The sequence below is a fragment of the Leuresthes tenuis genome, unplaced genomic scaffold, assembly GCF_036924035.1.
Source record: "Leuresthes tenuis unplaced genomic scaffold, fLeuTen1.0.hap1 SCAF_3, whole genome shotgun sequence".
Taxonomy (NCBI): domain Eukaryota; kingdom Metazoa; phylum Chordata; class Actinopteri; order Atheriniformes; family Atherinopsidae; genus Leuresthes; species Leuresthes tenuis.
Genome location: NW_027325357.1, coordinates 15205212 through 15217413, shown reverse-complemented (window position 1 = coordinate 15217413; position 12202 = coordinate 15205212). Strand labels below are relative to the sequence as shown.

Genomic DNA, 12202 nt, shown 5'->3' with positions numbered 1-12202 from the left:
TGTATTCTTCCCCTAATCAGTCTTTTTTTTTTTTAAATCAACCCTGCTTTTATCCTCAGAGCACATCATCATGTAGTGTATGTTTAGAGTCTACAAACAGAAGACTGATTTGTAGCTTAAAGGCTGTGGTGCACACATCAATGAGGATGAAGTTTAAAAAATGAAAATGATAGATTATATATATTCAAGTGTGAGAGAAGGCATTATAATCCAAGAATTTATAACACAAGAACTGAACTTTTTGTCTAACACACATAATTTTTCAAAGCCCAAACACATTTTCAAACATGCCTAGAAGTGATTTTCAAAATATTATCATCAGTTGTAAAGTAAAAGAAAATATAAAACCAAATCCAAATATTATAACAGATTCTAAAACATTTCACTGTCTAAACAAATCCTGATGAAAGTATTTAAACTGCGTCACTATGTAAACAATATAAAGGTTTAAGAGGACCAGCAGATGCTGTTGCAGTTTTATCAGGGATGTGTGAACAATTGAAAATATGCAATCTATTTTTATTAAATATTAAAAAATCTAAAATCAATTCCCAATGAGACTGGGTCCATATGAACAGAAGTGTGTTTGTCTACGTCATGAGAAAATCCAGTCTGACAAGCTTCTCATGTTTGATGTCATTCTTTGGCCAGGTGAATGCTGAAGCCTCCACAACATTTCCCGGCACTTCTGAAAAAAGGATCTACAAAGATACCCAACACGATGTTCCACAGGCCCCACAGCCAGCGGGTGCCAATGAGGACACACTGGAGACAGGGTCTGATCATCCTGTCACAGAAAAAAAATAAAACACACGCACATAAATAAAAACATAGAAATTACAAAGAAGATTACAATCAGTAGATTAATCAGGAATCACTCTTCTTATGTAATGACAAATTATAACTAATGCTTCTTATTTCCCTTCTTTGGATGTCCAGCTGTGGGAAAGCTGGAAAACAACTTCTTTAAAATTCCCCACATTCTGGAGCTCAGTACCTGAACCTGGATAACTGTACTCTTAACAATGCAGTGGCCCTGCTAAAATGTGCTGTTCCTTGGTGTTGATAGTTCACCAGATGCTGGTCCACACAAACAGCTGAACCCCAAAACCCATAAAATGGGAGGCACTTCAACAGACCAAATCAATCTGATTCAGTACTCATGAATGCATCTGCATGATGCATCTCTTTATTTAAAGGGACATAAAATATGTCTAAACACTACAACTGAGAGCACAAAAAAGAGAATCTAAGGTTAAGGTAATTAACAAAGAATTACTCAAAACTTGTGTTATGCTTGAAATATGGAGCCACTTATAAATAATCTGGTTGGTATGACTGATTTACAGATATTTTCAAACTAGTTAACATTGATTTATTGATATACAGTAGGATCTCTCATTCTGTTCTCTCTGTTCTCATCATTATTACTTATATAGCCCTCCATTACCAATTATTAAATGCAATTCATCCCTTGTCATGTTATATCTAATTTTCTTACTCAATTCTTAATCACATAACTGTTGACAAAGCTATGTGATAACCTTGGATAAGAAATTAGTAATCAAATAATAATCAACTCGTAGTCCATTCCTTATTTGTGCCTACGGTGTTTGGATCAGATCCCCAGACCCGCCACATATGAAAGTGTCATTGCCACACTTGTGTTCACTGTGTTCACTCACACACACACTGTTAGTGTGCGTGATAGAGAAAAAGCAGTGTGTGTGCAGAATAAGAGGCTTTCCTTAATGTGAGTAGATGGATAAATGAGAAATACACTGTAAAGCCTTCTGTTGGACCTAGCCAAGGTTAAAAAGAATCAACATAGATGTCCTTCATTTTTTAATGTTACTATTTTTCCATCTATTGTAAGTTATTTTCAGGGCTGGAGAAGATGCCAGATGTTGTCCCATTTCTGTAGTATTGTAGAGAACAGACATTTAAAAAAAACCACACAACTGTGTACAAGGGGGAGTAAGACATAAAAGGATTTTTGTTCACTTGTGTTCATTGATGCCTCTAAAGTTTGCAGCCAACAGACCACAAAGAGCGAAACTTTACTTATAATGCTCACAACACTGACAAACAAATTACACCAAAAGAAACCTAATCTTTCTGTTGGTTACATAATTTAAACAATTTTAAGAACAAAACAGGAAGATACAAACGTACCAGATGTGGAAGCAGCTGAGGATGGCAAAGATGAAACCAGAGAGAACTGACATGGGAAGGGCCAGAAGTACTGTGACTACTCTGTAAATCCAAACCCTGGACACCTCAAACAAAGCGTTGCTCCAGATCCACACTCTATCCCCACTGCGCACCGACACTGGCTCAGCTATAACATCCTCGAATGTCACCTGAACACAAAGACAAAGTGCTGATGCTCTCAGTATCTTTAGCTTCTGGTTGTCGTGATGAGTTATATCCACTGGAGGGCAGTGCAATCAGCCAAGCAGCTGCATGGAGATTTTTAATGCTGCATGACAAATGCACAAATCATCCATAAAACAAGTTTAACTGATCCATTGCATAAGAATGGTGTACCTTGAGGCAGTCATTGATACCTCGGGGGTCTCTGGCATTAATCAGAGGCTTGGTGTCACTAATTTCCACTAGTGTCGATGTGTGAATGTTTTCCTCTTCTTCCAAAGAAGGCTGAGCTTTCCACAGTGTCTGAGGTTCCTCCCCATTTTCAGATTCTTCAGGGTCGCTTGAGTCCCCCAAATCAATTTCCACTTCCTCTGAATCTTCCCCTTTCATCATGGCGTCTATTCAGACATAAGAAAGCACTATCCAAAAAGAGCAGAGTGGACGATTGTTACTCCACTGGCAGCCCAGACTGAGGCCACTGACTGGACCCCTCCAGCTGTCTGGGCACTGAGGTTATATTGGGAACGTTACAGTGCCCTGGATGGTATTTGCAGATGGTCTTTCAAGTGAAGATTATTTTCCTGTGCTGTGGCAAGGAAAGAAGGGATAGGGGAGGATAAAAATACTGAAGGCATGGAGATGGTTCTGTTTACACTGATACACTGTTGTGGGAGTCAAATCACAGAGACAAATACAATATACAGCAGTTTATGCATGAAAGCAATAGTGACGAACAGATTTTTAACAAATTCTTTGTAGTTCCTAGATTTCATTCATTTCTCAGACTGTTTTTCTGAGGAGAAAAGTGCTTGAACTGCAAGACAATACTGCCTCCTCCTGGCATCATATGGAAGTCAACCACCCTGCCTTAAAGGATTGACATGCGGATGCCACATTGTTGTGCTGACCCATGAACTCTTTCATCCAAGCTGGGTTTATTTTGTATCAGGACAATCGAAATAGAATCAAAATCATTTCAAGTTAAAGTCACTCATAAAGAAAAAACACAGTGACAACTGATAAAATCCATATCAATGTTTCTTTTCAGCTAACATCCTATTAATTGATTTTTATTGTCAAACTACACCTCTATAGGCTATATATGGCAAAACACACAGTACTTCTAACTGCAGCCACACAATAGGCCTCAAAGTCTGCATCACTGTCCAAACATAACTCAATGAATCAGGAATCTAAATGGGCAGATGGTCTTGGAAATGTGTCTTTGCACCACTGAATGTCTTTTTAAAGCATTTATACTGCAAGAACCATAATAGTATGAAATATTATCTGCATTAATTGAAATACTTGGATCAAAGTTCAGTCCATATGCCATAGTGTCTACTGTATAGTATGAATTATCAGTCGCTGCTAAAATTCTGGTCTTTAAGCACGACTAAACTGGGTTTCTGTTTAGCAAAACACAATCAGTTTAATAGTATACGATTATTATCTGATAGCACATAAAATCGTTTGATAATAAGATCATTTGGAGTCTGGAGTATGTCTATGCATCATTCATTGCTTGATTCATAGAGCATTTTATTCCTAAAAACATAAAAAATTGTTTTTCTTCACTTTTTATTGTAAAATCTTATTTATCAAGTGAGTAACGGAGATATGCAAAATCTCCATTTAACTTCTTATTCTATGTGAACAAAATTAAATGAGGATTTTGAAGCTGGTGTCATCTCATCTTCAGATTTCTGTTGTGTTTTATTTATTTTCAATGATCTATTCTTCTTTTTGCAGAGTTAAGTTAGATAAGTCATAGTTTTGAATATTCAGAAAACTATTTGTCCCAACTTGGCAACGAGAGACGTTTCATTGTGTCTTTGTGCCACAGACACCAGTTGTGTACATGTTTTTAGGTAATGCATAAAAAAATCTCGTGATCTGAACATAATGCATGAAAGAATGACACAAACAACATTCTGAGGTGTGCATTCTTTGTCCAATATGAAGGACACTTAGCATGCTTAAAAAACACATTCACCGCTGTCAACCTTCGTACCCATTCACCCAATCATCCTTGTTGCTATTAATAGGTCAACAACAAATCGGCAAAGTTCAACCTAATGAAAGGATTCTACCCACTGTGTCCTTATCACAAGGTCATCGCACTCTCCTGCCATCATCTTTACCAAATGATAACCCAGCATATATGATAGCAATGTGAAAATCTGATTGCGTGATGCAATAGAAACGAGAAACAAGTTCTCGCTTTATAAGATTTTTCCTGCCTTCTATGAAAAGACTATGCTTTCAACTTACACATCTCTGAGTGTTTTCAGATCAACGAGTCTGAATAAGACTAACAACCAAGTATGGAACAAGCTGTAGATCAGTTCACAGTTAAGAGTTTGTGCCCTGCTCTGCAATAACCACTGGACAGTCTCCATGGTAATGACCAATTCTGCTTGTGGGATACAGACGGAGAGAGAACACTGTGTATTGATGACAGTGAACTTCCTGTGTCGATACAGGAGACGATGGCATGCTAATGGACCACACATCTCACCAGATGGGGTTTGTTTGTTTACAGCCACAAAGGTGAGATCAGCAAAGTGTGTGTGTGTGGGTGTGTGGGGAGAGGCAACCAAGAGGAGAAACATAGACAGAAAGACACATGTCACAGCTCTGTGAATAGGTGTCTTTCTTGAAGACATCAGATTATTATGTGAGGAAGAGGATTTGAGCTTTTATTGTATTTGCTACTTCTCTGACATTCTGATGACACATTTGGTCTTTTAGCATCAAAGTCTGGATGGAAAAAAATTCTTGAATTCTATAATTAGTATAATTACATTGATATGAACATATCCGTGTATTTGTTTATTGCCAGATTCTGATTTTTTTATATAACAACTTAAACCTACTGTTTATTCTAAACTTACTGTTAGAGCTAAAGTATTTAGCAAAGATTTTCAGGACCTTTACCTTACTGGAACTCAAACGTTCGTAACCCCCATGTGTGGTCATTGTGATTTCAGGGAAAAAATGTGTGTCTCTTTGTTTTGCAAACCTAATCAGAAGAAAGGGATGAAAACTGCTGCATCAAACCACAGACATATCATATTATATGAATTCATACCACTGAGTGGACATAAGTGTTTATTCTAACCAAAGCAAAACTTTAACACCACCTAAATCTCAGACTTTCTGTTGCCAACATCAGCAGCTTAAGTGGGACATGATGGATGTCAGACAGTGTTCCTGCTCGACACATGTTAGTCCAGATGTTTTCAGTACAATAGGTCAGACGGACCATCCACTGCAGTTCAGTTTGAAATTGCAACACAGAATTAAGTGGTGCTAAATCTGGACTCCCATGTGCATGAGATATATTTCAAATAGCTCTATATATAAGAAATAGCTTCGAAAGCCTACTAGGATCTCAGCAGAGTACTGTTTGACAGTAAGTGTTTGAGACAGTCTTTTACTTTTGAATAAATTTTGCTTATATTCTACCTTATGCCAAGCTAAGAACATCCTGCCAGCAAAGCAGTGTTGCTTGTGTTGCTGTTCCCTAAACAAGATTATTAAGTAAACTAATAATTTGCACACATGGGCCTATTCAAGACTGGCAGTACCAATCCTAAAGTCACAAAACTAGCAGCATGTAACTAAAGAACAGGTTGAAAATAAAAGCAAATACAGTGTGACTCAAAACACTGTCGAAACACCAATCAACCCAGAAAACAAAAAAATTTGTTTGGAACTTTTCGTGCAGCTTGTGCAACACAAAGCACTTTAAACCGCAAAAACAATCAATTTAATGGAAACAAAACATTTTTACATTGCTTTTATAAAAAATTGATATAATAGTAGCACTCGTTCTGGTTTTAATCAGCATTTCTGCAGCTATATTTTTAAACAGTTACCTTTTTTTTCTTGGAAAGACCAGAAAGAGCATTGCAGTAATGCAATCTGCATGTAATAAAAACATGAACTATTGTCTCTGTGTTGGATCAAGAACTCTATTTGTCAAGATATAAAATGCTCTTTTTGTAACAGATCTGATGTGAGTCTCAAAAGTTTTGTCCTGATTTTGTCAACAAAAAAAAAATCCTTTTTAGGCCATCCATAGCTTGATACCTAAAAAAACACTCAAAAATGTTGTTGACAGGGCTTAAAATTTGATCGACATTGCAAACAACCGGTTTATTGTTGTTGTTCTGACCTTTTGGAATGGGAAGTTCAGTTTCAACATAAACACTAGAAACAGATGTTGTTCTTATTCTTTTCTTTTTTTTTCTTCTCTTCTTTTTGTTTATATCAAAGAAAGAGAAAACAACATATTGAACTATAAGGTTCATTCTGGGTGTTTCATTACAATAAGTCTAATTAATCAAATGAATACTTACAACACAGACATGAGAGTGGTGTTGCTTTTCTAACTCTCGGCTGCAAGAAAGTAAATAATCTTGTTTCCAATACGTCAAACTGAAAAGTACCCTCTTATTCTGAGTTTAGGTCCATAATCATTCTGCATTCTGTAGAATCTGCTAGATCTGCTGCATGAGCTCTGTTAAGATGGTTGAGTGGCTCTCATGTTATGTGTGCAAATACAGTTTGAAGGTCTGATGAAATAATGCGATTCACTCCTTCAAACGGCACCATCAATCACATCCCCTCCCTTTGATTCTTCAGGAGTGGTTGTCTCATCATTACTCCTGTGCATCATTCATCATTCTGTACAATGACTGAGTGTCTCATCAAGTTTAAATTAAACGGACAGCAGACAGCACTGCAAGAAGGACAAGATTAGGTCTTTTCAGTATATTTGCCATTAAGCACTGCCAATAACAAATCACTCTCGGCTGAGCTCAAAGCATATATGTTCAGTCTCTATAGCTGTGGACTTGTATTTGTTCTACAGTGAATATGCTTAGCAGAGGAGCAGCACAGTCTATGTGATTGTTTTGATTTAATAAGAGCTGCTGCTGAACTGAGAGGTCCTTCACTTTAATTAAGAACTTGTGAGAAGTGAGGGCCCATTCTTTATGAAAATGAGTCAGATACTCTGGAGATGGAGAGATGAAACGGTCTGATTTTGGTCTGTATTATCATCAACACAAATAATATTGTTCCCCTCGTCATATTATCTGATAGCATATAGAATTAGATGTGTATCGGTATAATACAGGACATATAGCTGAATAAAAAAATAGTCTAAATTGAATGTCATGGTATAATTTTGTGCATTTGTGTTTCTGAATACAAAATAAACTTGTCTGTTCAGGACACCTCCATAATAGCTAATTAGTACACAGTTTCTCTAAACTCTGGTTCAAGCTCACCTGTGGAAAAACAGTCATGTTTCATACTGCCTGACACTGTTGCATTTCTAATTCAACTGCTCTAACCTGGGTATTGCATTTAAACCAATAAGCCTTGGCTGCAGCTTTTAAATATTTACATTTTCACAATATCATATGTCATGCGAGCATGTGAATGAGTTCAGTTGATCAAAAACAGCGGAAATACCGCTTTGTTGTTGCACGAATGCTGTGTTCAACAAGCCTTTAGTCGGGTAACATGTTATATTTGTACACGATTTGTCCACCTCTAAATGTTTTTTTATTGTATTGTACCTTGATAACAGCACTTGGCTGCACTGTTATCGGAGCTGTTCTCGTAGCTGCTCCACAGCACTTTAGTGAACATGTTTGCAGCCAGAGACGATAAAAAGGCACGGTGTTATCTTGCTTTTAACATATCCAGAAGACAATAAACTGGATTTGAGTTAATGTGTGAATGTGTGTGTGCGAGTGGAGTCTGCCACCGGAGTTGCCACCTCACACTGATATTTTGGTATTTGCTAACACCACTGCAAAGCAGGGGTTATTTTTGTACAGCACTCTGTTTAATCAGCATATTTGTTTGCATATTTCTCCGTATATCTCTGGTTGTTTACAGGTTTAGCACAGCATCCTCTTTAATTTGTCAGCCGTTATCAGCATTTCTGCCTGATGTTATCCCTTAAGTCTAATCTGTGTGAAAGAACCACACATTCTCATGCAATGTTCACAGCATAAGCATCAACTGTATACTGTGTAATTACTGATGTATCTTTGAAGAACATCAGCGATAGATATAGTTTTTTAAAAACAAGCTGCATCCTCAGTATTTACCAAGTGGCTACACGTAATAGTAATTCTCCTGTGTTGACCTGTCTGTGTACCACATATTACAGTGGTATTAGAGATAATCACTTCATCTGTAATGAAATGGCCTTTTCTCCTTACATAATCATGTGTTAGCCAGGCTCAGTCTTAGTTACAGGCTTTTCATAACTGGGCACATGAAGATCATGACCAAGCTTATCTGCACAGAGACAATATATCGAGCAGAAATTGTTAAAACTGTTGAGCATCCTTTTTTAGTTTTCACAAAACTGTAAAAGTACAATTATTTCATGTTAATGTTGTCAGCCCAGGACTTTTATTCAAGTCCCCACCTGAAAAATATTTTCATACTCGGTTCATATCAACTCCACAGCTGGAAGGCCTAAATAAACAGTCTTGGACTCTTTTGTTGAGAGATACTTGGGATTATCCTTGTTTGCAGGACAAAGTGAGATTTGAAAGACCTCAACAATTAGTTCCCAAAAAGCTATAAATTCAACCAGATCTCGCAAAAAAAAAGTGAAAAAAGACAATAAACAAGAATATTTTTATTTGTGCTAATGAACTTGAATTTTGCATTTTAATTTATTTAGTTTTTTATACCACCCAACTCAACATTTAAAGTTCAAGTCCTCCAGCTTAAACAATCATATAGACTATCCTCCTCTATGCTGTGTCCACAAGCATGAAGAAAATTCACGTCCCAAAACATGAATCAATAGATAAAGTTCAGTGACAGTTTGTGTATGCCCGTGTTGGTGAATATGAATATGTTCTTGAAATGTGCAGCAGGATGTCCTCCAAATTGCTACATTTAACCAGCATTCATTCAAACAATATGTCAGTAAGCTAAAGAATACATTCACATTAGATGCAGTTTTAATGGGAAAGCTGCCTGTTGATCTGCTGGATGCATGACAACTTGAGAAGCTATCTATGTATAATATATATTTTTAACCAGGCAGACAGCAGCAAGTCTTCAGAATACAAGAAATATTAAGACAAGACCCTGTTCAAGCAGTTTTCTGTCCAGTGGCCTACATGGTATCTTGAGCCTTCTTGCCCAGAGATTCCAATAAATGTGCTGGAAAAACAAATTCAACCAACTGATTCATGTATATAATCAACATTATCAGTGTTTATTGCACATTCAATTCAATGACAAGAGACACATTCTTGAGCAAAATGTAGTACCTCCTTTTTGTTTAGAATAAAGTGTACATGAAATCCTGCAACTTAAAGACGACATGACAATATTTGATTGTTTGATAACTTCTTCCACAAAGTGTATTGCTGCTATATTTATATTCAATATAAAAAAAAACAGTTTTCTTCAGAATATAAGAATATGACAAAAATGAACAACAATGAACTGTTCTTATCAGCAGAATATAAATCCCTCCTTTCTGAAATACTTATTACATGTTGACTGATTGTCAACGTGTTTGACTGATGTTGGAAGTAAAATTTTTAACCAATTAGACCTTTTATCTGCAAGTAAACAGTAGCTTTACTTTAGCAGCTGATTCAAAGAAAGTGTTCCTTTACTAATAGCTTTACTAAAATTACAGTAACACCCATTTTAAGAGGTCTAACAGCTTTTGTAGATAAAAAAATGTTCATCAAGTTTCAGTGACAAAAACAGAATTCATTTCTTGGATCTCAGCTATTACTGAATGCAAAGCCTCCTATGCGTTGCTGACACTCATTTAGTAACGTTATTCTTCATTAAGTCACCTTTTTACATTCAGCAAGCTAATAGTGAGGCACATTAGTGAGGTATATCTAACTGAACTCCTCCGGGATCTGTCCTGGTATCCTGAAACTAGTTTGCCCAGTTTGATCCAGAGTAATTCTAGGACTGGATGTGGCAAAGCTAGCACGCGTCTCTAATGTGCAGCTGGTCCTGTGGAGGAACTGCAGGAAGTTCTCATGGCCTGAACCTTCATGACTAGATACAGCCAGCTCTATTGGCCGGGATGAGTAACAGCGTCTGAGCTTACAAAGCTCCTCTCTGATCTGTCGGTTAAGAAGCCCGTAGAAGAAAGGGTTGATAGCGAAGGAGGAATATGCCAGCCAGGTGATTACTTCCTCCAGGCCGTCAGGGATCTTTGGTGTTGCATCTAGGATCAGGTGGAGGTGGAAGGCAAAATAAGGCAGCCAGCACATTAGAAACTGGCCGACAATTACCACCAGAGTAAGAGCAGCTTTACCTCCACCGAAAAAACGTTCCCGTGAAATTCTATGAGGGGTGTTGCGAGTTGTGATTATGGTAATCTGGCTGTTTATGGAGTCAGAGCGATGCTTCACTTGGTTGGTTGTCCAAGAGGGTAAAGGTCCATGCTGGCGGGCCGCCACTCGGGCCACCTTGTACACATTACAGTAGACTGCAAAAATCACAGCAGCTGGCAGACAGAAACAAGTGACACTAAAGAGCACAGAGAAAATACGTCTATGGTCACTGTGGCTCCAGTAAACAGAGCAATGTTCAGCCTTGATGGAGCTCAGGCCACCGTAAGACGGCCATCCAAACACAGTGGAGAACCCCAGCACAGCAGAAGCCACCCATACCATCACCATAACAGCTGCAGTCAGCTTCAGAGTCATCTTGACCTCATAGTGCATGGGATGGACAATGTAGTAGTAACGTTCCACACTGATGGCTGTGATGGTGAAGATAGAGGCAGCTATGAGGATTACATTGAGGAAGATGTAGACCTGGCACTCTGGCACAGTAAACACCACACCAGCAAAGTACGGGGAGCTGGACACAATGCCAAGAGGCATGAGCAAGATGGCACACAGCAGGTCCACTGCACAGAGGTGGCACACAAAGGCGAATTTCCTGAGATGAGGGGCTTTTATGACAACCACAATAACAGCAGTGTTCGCCAGCAGTGCCAGAACATTTAGGGTCACCATGAAAAACATCCCTGTTAGGTCCTTGAATCGTGTCTGTGGATTGGGGTGGGTGCCTAGATGTCTGCTGGGGGCAGAAGGTATTGGTGCCCAAGCAGAGGCGCTGTCATTGTACCGAGAGGTTAGAAAAGTTCTGTTTTCCTCCATGATTCATAATAATGTTGTCAGAGAACAAATCTGTATTCCTGGGTTCTCCATCATTCAGTAACAAGTCCAAAGAATCCCACAGAAATCAAATACAGACTCTTCACTCCTGGAAAGGGAAAGTAAAGCCAATTAAAACATATAATTATGCAAAATAATTTGAAAAAAAATAATTACATCCTTCATTACTCATTTTTTTTGTTCACCCTGGAGCAATGGATAAAAACTGTGAGCACAACACTGGCATATACTGATATATTTTAAGACAATCTAATGAGGCAAACCTTTTTACAAGCTATCAACATTCAGTCGAACTACCATCATTTACATCATATAGTCATGTCTGGGTTCATTTCAACAGTGTTGGACAAAACATTAGCATCTCTTTTAGCACTCCACTCTCCGCTGATTGTTTCTTTTTCACTAAACCGCTCAGAATGATTACCACATAGTTTATCATTTTGTCTTTGTGCCATTTGGTGGCCAGCATGTAAAGCAGATTGTGTTTCCGAGTCGCTGAAAACAGCAGCCTGTTGCTGTCTGAAATGGTGTGGCTGGACTAACACAGGCACGTTGGAGGCAGCAAAGCCAAAACAATGGGCTGAAAATTGCTTTAATGCTCTATAGAGCTG

The 12202-nt window shown here is 38.1% G+C and overlaps 2 protein-coding genes across 3 annotated transcripts in view; both read right to left on the bottom strand.

Moving 5' to 3' along the window:
- The window catches only part of cav4a (caveolin 4a), a 55734-nt gene extending 52825 nt beyond the window's left edge, over window positions 1–2909 (bottom strand). Inside the window, exons 1-3 of one of the 2 annotated variants that reach the window (XM_072382025.1) lie at window positions 2551–2909; window positions 2176–2363; window positions 618–787 (exon numbers count right to left, since the gene is read on the bottom strand). In XM_072382025.1, coding sequence (XP_072238126.1) covers window positions 637–787; window positions 2176–2363; window positions 2551–2769 — 558 coding nt within the window. In that variant the 5' untranslated portion in view covers window positions 2770–2909 and the 3' untranslated portion in view covers window positions 618–636. Of the gene's footprint in view, window positions 1–167; window positions 788–2175; window positions 2364–2550 lie in introns of those variants that run through there. The other variant, XM_072382024.1, reaches the window with a different exon arrangement.
- A 7255-nt stretch (window positions 2910–10164) lies between these two features.
- LOC140304139 (probable G-protein coupled receptor) lies at window positions 10165–11662 on the bottom strand. Its single transcript, XM_072383134.1, has one exon. It carries the CDS (start codon window positions 11571–11573, stop codon window positions 10293–10295), a length of 1281 nt encoding a protein of 426 aa, XP_072239235.1. The 5' UTR covers window positions 11574–11662; the 3' UTR covers window positions 10165–10292.
- Window positions 11663–12202: the final 540 nt, after the last annotated feature.

Excerpts from the sequence above, each read along its gene's own strand:
- LOC140304139 (XM_072383134.1), bottom strand. The coding sequence starts at position 11,573 with ATGGAGGAAAACAGAACTTTTCTAACCTCTCGGTACAATGACAGCGCC.